This window comes from Austrofundulus limnaeus, unplaced genomic scaffold, assembly GCF_001266775.1.
Source record: "Austrofundulus limnaeus strain Quisiro unplaced genomic scaffold, Austrofundulus_limnaeus-1.0 Scaffold343, whole genome shotgun sequence".
Lineage (NCBI taxonomy): Eukaryota > Metazoa > Chordata > Actinopteri > Cyprinodontiformes > Rivulidae > Austrofundulus > Austrofundulus limnaeus.
In genome coordinates, this window is record NW_013952745.1 from 345,328 (window position 1) to 354,507 (window position 9,180).

At 40.8% G+C, this 9,180-nt stretch overlaps 1 protein-coding gene across 2 annotated transcripts in view; it reads right to left on the reverse strand.

Annotated features, from left to right (window-relative positions):
- c5 (complement component 5) overlaps window positions 1-9,180 on the reverse strand; it is a 28,621-nt gene that overhangs the window by 14,059 nt on the left and 5,382 nt on the right. For both annotated transcript variants that reach the window (XM_014022820.1, XM_014022819.1), the window contains exons 12-25: window positions 7,828-8,031; window positions 7,541-7,753; window positions 7,190-7,339; window positions 6,977-7,103; window positions 5,995-6,060; window positions 5,696-5,899; window positions 5,532-5,616; window positions 4,063-4,145; window positions 3,692-3,831; window positions 1,992-2,222; window positions 1,852-1,912; window positions 1,640-1,729; window positions 1,281-1,493; window positions 1,089-1,167 (exon numbers count right to left, since the gene is read on the reverse strand). In XM_014022820.1, the coding sequence (XP_013878274.1) occupies window positions 1,089-1,167; window positions 1,281-1,493; window positions 1,640-1,729; window positions 1,852-1,912; window positions 1,992-2,222; window positions 3,692-3,831; window positions 4,063-4,145; window positions 5,532-5,616; window positions 5,696-5,899; window positions 5,995-6,060; window positions 6,977-7,103; window positions 7,190-7,339; window positions 7,541-7,753; window positions 7,828-8,031 (1,946 nt within the window). The remainder of the gene's footprint in view (window positions 1-1,088; window positions 1,168-1,280; window positions 1,494-1,639; window positions 1,730-1,851; window positions 1,913-1,991; window positions 2,223-3,691; window positions 3,832-4,062; window positions 4,146-5,531; window positions 5,617-5,695; window positions 5,900-5,994; window positions 6,061-6,976; window positions 7,104-7,189; window positions 7,340-7,540; window positions 7,754-7,827; window positions 8,032-9,180) is intronic.

Here is a 9,180-nt window from a genome sequence, read left to right on the forward strand (position 1 = left end):
TTTTTTTTTTTTTTTTTTTTTTTTTTTTTTTTTGCTTTATTCTGTAATTTTTAAACTTTTTATAGCACTTTCACTATCTGGGTGCTACTTACAACTTGTGTCTGCTATATTTAGCTTATTTATGCTAATTTTAGCTTTTTCTTTGATTGTGGCTGTAGTTCGGATTATTTCTGCTATTTTTCTGCTTTTGTGCTTTTTTCTCCTAATTTGTACTATTTATGCTTTTTACAGATGTTTTCAGCTAAATTAAACTGTTTTAGCTTTTAGCTGTTTTCTCTTGTTTTCATCTGGATGTGTTCTCCTCTTTTTACTGTTTTTCTGCAAAGTCAGGCTTTTTTTCCTTTCAGCTTTTCAAAGTGAGCCCACATTAACACATTTCCTATTAAATATTTTTAACTCAATTTCAGCAGCTTTCAGCTTAACTTTTCAGCATGAAGCGTTCACACTAGCATTTTTTTGCAGGAAATGCAATTTCTCTAGTTTTTCTAATATTTTCTTCATAAAAACACTAAGATGTCGTTATTTTTTCAAAACTGTTTTATTTAAAATCTGAATGTTTTTGGTTCTTGTGTTAATTTTAGATTTCTAACTTTCTATTTCTTTAGGTTGTTGCTTTTTTAGCTGCCACTTTGCTCTTTTGGCTTTAAGCTACAGTTTTTCCTCTTTTATATTTTGTTACATTTAGCTAGCCTTCTGCTGTTAGCAAGAGAATCATGTTTAGCTTTTAGCTCGCATTTTGTTTCCTTTAGCTTTGAAAACTCAAGCTCAGCTTGTTTTGCAAACCTGAAGACTTTTGGCTTTTTATGGAGGGAGAGAGGAGCTGGAATGGATTCTCTGTTGCTGTTTCTGCAGCTAAACTCACATGCAGATGATTCTCCCTCCCCTCCCTCCTGAGGGTCATTAAACTTATCTTTACACTTCCTGTACTTCTAATCACAGGAATTTGTTCTCAGGTTAAATCAAAGTTATGTTAGAATTCTGTCAACAGCTGTTTGATTCAACTTTTAATGGTTTAAAACTGAAACCAGAGGAAAATCTGAGGAAATGAAAAGATTAAATTAAAGTTTTAGAGACTTGTGTTCACAAACATCGTGCTCGGTTCCTCTCTGTCTTTCCACATGTTGTAGCTGGAGTCTCCGTTCCTGAAGGAGCTGATGGCGACCTGACCTGAACACACACACACACACGCACACGCACACACACACGCACACAAACACACACAAATAATTAACAAATGAACACTTCAGAACATCCCCAGCATCTCTTCATCATCTCCTCACCTTCAATTATCTTCTGTTTCAGATCACCAGAGATCTTCTCGACGTCCATTCCCAGAACGTTCCAGCTGCTCGTCGTCTCCAGGTACCGATACACCTGGATGAGGGGGAGGAGCCACTCCAGCTCTGCTGTCGCTGACCCAGGTGGCAGACTGATGAGTTCTCTGAGGGTTTCAGGTCGGAGGATCACCATCACAACTTCCACGGGAAGCTCCCCTGGTGCATCAGAACACATTCAGGCAGATTATTTCTGCAGGAGGAACTTCCTGTTTCTGTTACAGGTGCAGCACACCTGACGTTTTCAACCTGTCACTGTAAAAACCATCTGAGTGAAACCCTCTGAGATGATAGTGTGAGTTCACCGTTAATGGTCAGGAGTCTCTCCACAACCGAGTCCGGCACGATATTTTCTGGAAGACTGTTCTTCAGAACCACAGTCCTCTTCTCTGAGCCTGCACAGAACCGATGTCAGAAACATAAAACACTGCTGGAGCTCAGAGAGAACCAGAGATCTGCTCCAGCTGGTGCTCCGAGCAGAACCAGTAGAACCAGCTACAACCACAGGTCTTATTACCGTAGAGTCCCTGTGGGTCCAGTCTTCCTCCAGAATTTACCTCCTGTCTCACTCCTTCAGGCTGCAAACACAGCAAGGCTGAGGTTAAAGACAGAACCCAAACTGAACCCTAACAGAACCCTGACAGAACCCAAACATACCACCACACGCAGCGTCTTCTTCACCACGTCTACAGGTCCGGCCTGTGTCTTCAGGGTGAACGTCAGAGTGTGTTCTCCGGGCTGCAGGCCCAGAACTGTGAAGCTCACTTTACCCACCCCTCCTGCATAGAGGCGGTTCCAGGTGCAGGCCGTGGAGTGAAGCCCCTCCCCGCCGGCTGGCTGGGACTGCAGCAGGCAGAGCGCCGGCCCAGCCGTCAGCGTCACGCAGAACTGAGGGAATAAAAACAGAAAAGAGTGAGACGGTGTTTTTGTTTGTTGCGGGGTTCCACAGGGCTCAAAACTCGAGTCCCCTCTTCCTTTACATTATACTACTTTATTCTGATTTGTTCTTCATTTAAAACATCATTTTAACCATGTTTTGCATGTCTGTGGTCATTTATATGTCATCAGTGGTGGACAGCACTAATCCGAAAATTAGCTCTGTAATTTCTAAAGCACTTATGAAAATATTTAAGTCTGCAACTTCAAAAACGTTTATGCCATAGAAAAATTAGTGGAAGCTAATTCTAAAGCACAAGTTTAATTCAACACTTACTAGTTGGAAACAATTGCACAACACTGCCAATTAGCAGTGCATGAACCCTTGTACAGCTTAATCCTACAAGCGTCGATTGCTGGGGATGTGATTTCCTGAAACAGACCTTTGGCTCCTGGTGTAAAAATTAAAACGTTGTTGAGGATTGCTAATTCGGCTGCTTCTTTGTCTTTTTCTTTTGTTTGTTGTAGATTTTTCATTAAAGAAGCATCAATAAAGCAATTTTAAAACTGTTTATTGGAAAACTGAAGCGATGCATTCTGGGTACATGACGGATTTGATTTGTGATGGAAAATGAAAGTTTTCCATGTAGTTGCTCCAGTTGACCACTAGATGTCAGTCTCACCCAGTTGGCGGATTGCTTCGACTAATTACGTCAAGTATTGAGCTCCAGCGTTTAAACTTTTTTGAAAGAAGCTCCGATTGTAAAGTAAAATAAATCAATACATACAAAATTTTAGTATGGATTACACACGTTTACCGTTTTTGCTGGGAAAGGGAGTTCTAAACATTGCCTTCCTGCTTCGTAAGCAGACACAAAGCATTGTGGGAAATCAGAACCAAGACCGAGAGCAAATGACAGCAAAGATGTATACGTTTCCAATACGTGTGATTATTTAGAAGGGGTGCTGTTGGACAGATCACATGTGTTGTGATTCATTGACAGTCATACCTTCCGCTGTTCAAGATAATGATGACTGGGAGATAATTAGTTATTAACGGTACTGCATTTTAATTTTAGAAAGCACAAATCTGCTTATGAATTATAAAAATTTGTTAGACTGCTAAAGTGCAAAATGTTTATGTCGGCAATTAGCGGATTTGTGCTTTAGCAGACTGGTGCCCACCACTGTATCTCATGAACTACAAGATGTATTTTAATAAAACTCTCAGACAGTCATCTTCATACATGCATCTACAACTTATTAAGTTAGAGAGTAAACTTAATTCAAGACAGGACCCACAGCAAACTGATCTTAGCCAACACAACCAATATATTAATAACAGTCATTTTTACACATATTCAGCTACAATATGATGTAGTTGTTTTGATTTGATGTAGGAACTGCAGGTTCTAAGCCCATACCTACGTACTGACTTTACAGAGAATCATGGGAAATGTAGCTGAACACAAGTTTGTTACCATGATGCTATCGATCCCATGGTTGTACACGGAGCCTTGCAGCTCCAGCTGTTCTCCTCGGACCACCTGGTAGGGCAGCGGGACATCCACGCTGAGCGGCAGGCTGACCGACACATCCACAGGATCTGCGACACACATCCCTGAGGGACACCGAACCTGGTTTACTCACCTCTAAACGCAGCAGCAGAACCACACAAAATAACCCGAACGAACTCAAAGGCTAGATGAAGAAAACCAGAACTACGGAGGATAAAAACTGTACAGAATCTCCTGACAAAAGAGGAGATGAAGAACAGAACACACCTGAAACCAAACTGTTCCACAGGTGAAATAAAAAACAAAAGATAAAGAGAAGAAGAGCAGAAACCCACCGTTCTGGAACATGCCGACAGCTTTAATTTGCCAGGTGGTCAGAGAGTCGGGAAGTTTTCCTCTGACTTTTAGCTTGTTTGACCTGAAGACAAACAGAAGCTGAAGGAACTGAAGTCATAAAGATGAGCTTAAATTAAAGATGATTTATTCAGCTGTTTTAATAATCTGTGGAAAAAAAGACTTTAAAAAGTCTGAAGTATTTATCAGATGTTTAAAGAGGAATGATCAGCTTTAGCTACAGTTGAACTAATCTAAACTTTAGCCCAGGGGTGCCCAAACATTTTCCCTGAGAGGGCCAAAAACTAGCTATAACTAAAAGTAGCCAAACACCAACTTAAAGGTTAGTTAAAAGCTAAATGTAGTAAAGGATCAAAACTTTTCAAGGAGAGGACAAGACATGGTGGAAATGAAACATAAGTTGTCTGGTTTCTTTTGCTTGAAYACATTTGTTGGTGTGCAATAGTTTGATGACATAATGTAGGTGATATTTAGTTGTCAGGGAACAGGGAATGCATATTGTAGCATTCTGCTGTGTTTGGCTGTTTGTCATGTGACTGCAGTGGAGGATTGTGGGTAGGATTCATGTTTGTTGTTGTTAATCATTTTAGGGAATTGGTTAACATTGTTCTTTCAGCAATTAGTCTGTTGTGTTACTGTAATTTGTGTGTTCGTTATTTGTTAACTTGTGTTGAAGGGTTCAGCAGAAGTAACCATAAGTGAGAGTGGTAGGCCTAGTCATTAATAAGACCTGTGAGTTTCACTTTGTCTGTGTTGTTCATGAAGAAGAATCCAATAAAGGTTCTTCAAAACTGCCACCTGGTGGTGAAGTCTTGAACTACAACAAGAGCTACACCTCTSTYTGYAGCTGTGAGGTGTCATGCTACAATATTGTGCTTGACTCTTGTGTACTGTTATAAAGAACTTGTAAGATTTACTAGAAAAAAATCCTTGTAATGATTTACACTAATGTTGGGTAAGTAAATTTAAATGCTACAAATTCAAGCAATATTTACTCATCATTATCTAGTAAAAGTTATTAAGAATAAAGTTAAAGATTTGTGAATAAATCTTAAATAAATATGTTACAAGATTTAATTGAGCAAATTAAGTAAAATTTACCTGATTTATTCACAAATATTTAACTATATTCTTGATAACTTTTACTAGATAATGATGAGTAAATATTACATGAATTTGTAGCATTTAAATTTACTTAACAAACATCAGTGCAAATTTGTTAGAGGATTTTTTTTTTCAAGTACATCTTACAAGTTATTTTTTTCAGTGTGCTGTAAAATTGATTTTATCTCTGAGGTCAGAGATTCAAGTTTCAACAGACTTCAGTTATATTTGAACAAAAACAAACTGCACACACGACAAATTAGAAAAAAAAGCGTAAAGGTCGTGACTTTGGCGCAGGTTTTAGTATTTTCTGTAAAGCAGCTGAAGTATGTTTGGTTTCCGTCACCTTGTGCGCTGAACTTCCCACAACCAGCTCTCTGGAAAGTAGCTTCGGATCAGAGATGGAGCCAGGTCAAAGTCTGCCCCCAGTTCTGCACACAGACACAGGTGTTACGGTTTGTTCAGGATCCCGGGGGTCACCTGAGGCCTCTGGGACAGGTCTGGACTCACCGTATCGTCCCAGCACCAGTCTATCGTTCTCGTCCAGGTTCTGCAGGAGGAACTCGCAGCACTCTCTGAAGGCTGTTTTGCACTGCTCGAACTTCCCTCCCTGTTTTCTGAATCTCTGATCGGCGTACTGACTGCAGGTCACGCTCTTCGGGATGTGCTTCATGCCCATTTCACAGCACTTCCTCACCGGGCCGTAGGTACTGGCTGCACAGAGTCAGAAGCACCATCTGGACTCAGCTGCAGGTAGAAGTTTACAGGTGGAACTGGTGAACACACCAGGTGTGATCAGGACCTCTCACCTTTCTTTGATTTTTGCTCTTCAGTTAACTCTCGTTTGGAACGAACAGCAGCTGTACACAGCTCAGCTAAAAAAAAATGGTAAACAAACAAACAAATAAACAAACAAACAGGTAAACAAACAAAAAAAACCCACCAACACAGAAGAGCTACATTAAACTCAGACACTCAGCTGATAGGTTAATTTATTAGTTAATTAGCAGAGGATGGATGGATGGATGGATGGATGATGGATGATGGATGGATGGATGGATGATGGATGGATGGATGGATGATGGATGATGGATGGATGGATGGATGGATGATGGATGGATGGATGGATGGATGGATGGATGGATGGATGAATGGATAGATGGATGATGGATGGATGGATGGATGGATGGATGGATGGATGGATGGATGGATGTTAGTTGCTTTATTGATTAATTGATTGATGTACCACTGGATGATGAATGGATGGATGGATGGATGGATGGATGGATGGATGATGGATGGATGGATGGATGGATGGATGGATGGATAGATGAACAGATGAATGGATGGATGGATGTTGAATGGATGGATGATGGATGTTAGTTGATTGATTGATTGATTGATTGATTGATTGATTGATTGATTGATTGATTGATTGATTGATTGATTGTTCCACTGGATGATGGATGGATGGATGGATGGATGGATAGATGGACGGATGAATGGATGGATGGATGGATGGATGGATGGATGGATGGATGGATGGATGTTGAATGGATGGATGATGGATGTTAGTTGATTGATTGATTGATTGATTGATTGATTGATTGATCCACTGGATGACGGATGGATGGATGGATGGATGGATGGATGGATGATGGATGGATGTTGGTTGATTGATTGATTGATTGATTTATTGATTGATTGTTCCACTGGATGATAGATGAATGGATGGATGATGGATGGATGGATGTTGATTGATTGATTGATTGACTGATTGATTGACTGTACCACTGGATGATGGATGGGCGTTGGCGTTGGTCATGAAGGTGAGGCCAGCCAATTGGAAGACGTCTGCGTTGTCTTTGCCCCCGCCTCCTCCGCAGCCCTGGTCGCTCAGCTCGATGTGACGCAGGACCTGCGGGCCACCGTACATTCTGTTACAGAACCAACCCTGCTGTTCTACACAGGAAACATGTGGCTGAGTGGTTTTTACACACTTACCATGTAAACAGGGTCTCTGTAGTTGGGTCGGAGGGAGAAAAGGGCGGAGTCAACTGCAGACAGAGCCACCAGGCCATCCTGATTGGTTCTGATGTCCAGATCAATGTTTCCTTTTGGTTTGAAGGTTTGTTGTTGCAAAGAGACACCGACCTGACAGAAAAACCACAAACTGATGGAACTTAACGGCTTCATGTAGCTTAGAGTTCTGTAAGAAACTGTAAATGAACTAAAATAAACCCCTCCTCCTCACAGCTGATTGGACCAGGCAGTTATCAATCCAAACAATGAACAAAATATTTAAAACTTTTTTAGACCCTGAAACATTTGGCCTGACGTCCATGGTGGGTTCACCTGTAGTCCACTGAGACAGTTGTCTTTGACGTCCATCCAGACGGAGTCGGCCACCAGCTCGGTGGTCCCCTCACCGTGCAGGACGTAGTAGACCAGCAGCCGGATGGACGGCACCATGTCGCTCGTCACCAGGAAGTTCAGCGTCTGTTTTCCATCGGCGGTGTTGACAAAGTCCACGCTTCTGAAATACACCACCTTCCCTTTGGAGAGCACCTGAGAGGGAGTGGGTGATGCATCGATAACCATAAAAATGGGACAAACAGTAACGTCCGTCACCATCTTCTCACCAGGTAGTTGAGGGATTTGATGCGCAGGAAAGAGGGCGTGGCCGAGTACACGTGGATGTTGGCGTAGTTCCCCGTGGAGAGGCTGCGGCCGAACATCGGCACGTCGATGTAGAGGTACCGTTGGTTTGGGGAGTGATAGGCCACCGGTTCCAGGGTCAGACTGGCCTGACTGGCAGACGGGAGGGTGGGGTCCGCCGTCTCAAACTGGGTCAACGACAAGACGAGTAAACAAAGAGTGGACGGGCAGGCGATGGGTAAACAACGTGTAACAAACAACAACAAACAAATACATCCGAATGAATGAGCAAAACGAAACAAATAAAAACCAGAGCTGAATGCCTGCTGAAATCTGATGAAGAAAAACTGATTTGTTAAAGATAAAAGAAACAAGACACTATCTAGAAGCTAAAAGAGAAGAACGCTACCTGAAGCCTAAAGTGGCAAAATGTTAATTTAAAGCAGCAAAAGCCTAGCTAAAAGACTATGAAATGGCCAAAGACAGCAAAAGTCTAGCAAAAAAACTAAATGTAGCTATAGGTTAGGTAAAAGCTACAAAGCAAGGTAAATAAGTAAAAGCTGAAAGTAGCTATATGTTAACTAAAATCAGCAAAAAACTACCTTTGTGCAACAAAAGACTAGCGAAATGTTAAAGACAGCTAAATGCTAGCTAAAAACCTAAATGTAGCAAAAGCCTAGGTAATGAGCTGAACATCTGATAAATTAAAAACTAAGTTGGCTAAAAGAGCACAAAGCTATCTAGAAGATAAATTTAACCAAGAGCTAGCCAAATGCACAAAATCACTTGCTAACAGCTAAAATTAGAAAAACCTGAGCTAAAAACTAAGAGTAGCAAAAGTCAACTAAAACCTAAAACTTCAAAAGAGGCTAAATAAAAACTGAAAGTAGCAATATGGTAAAATAATGGCTAAAATAGCTAAAGTAGCACAGGGCAAGCTAAAAGTAACAAAAGACTAGCAAATTGATAAAGGCTAGCTAAAACTAAATGTCATCAAAAGTTTCCAAATCAAGTCACTTAAATGAGTTGAAAGTCTGCATATGAATACCTAAAAGTAGCACAAGGCAAGCTAAAAGCTAAATGTAACAAAAGGCAAGCTAATAGTTAAAAGGAGCTAAAGATAGCTAAAAGCTTAATGTAACAAAAGGCTAGCTAATAGTTAAAAGGAGCTAAAGATAGCTAAAAGCTTAATGTAACAAAAGGCTAGCTAATAGTTAAAAGGAGCTAAAGATAGCTAAAAGTTTAATGTAACAAAAGGCAAGCTAATAGCTAAAAGTAGCTAAAGATAGCTAAAAGTGAAATGTAGCAAAAGGCAAGCTAATAGCTAAAAGTAGCTA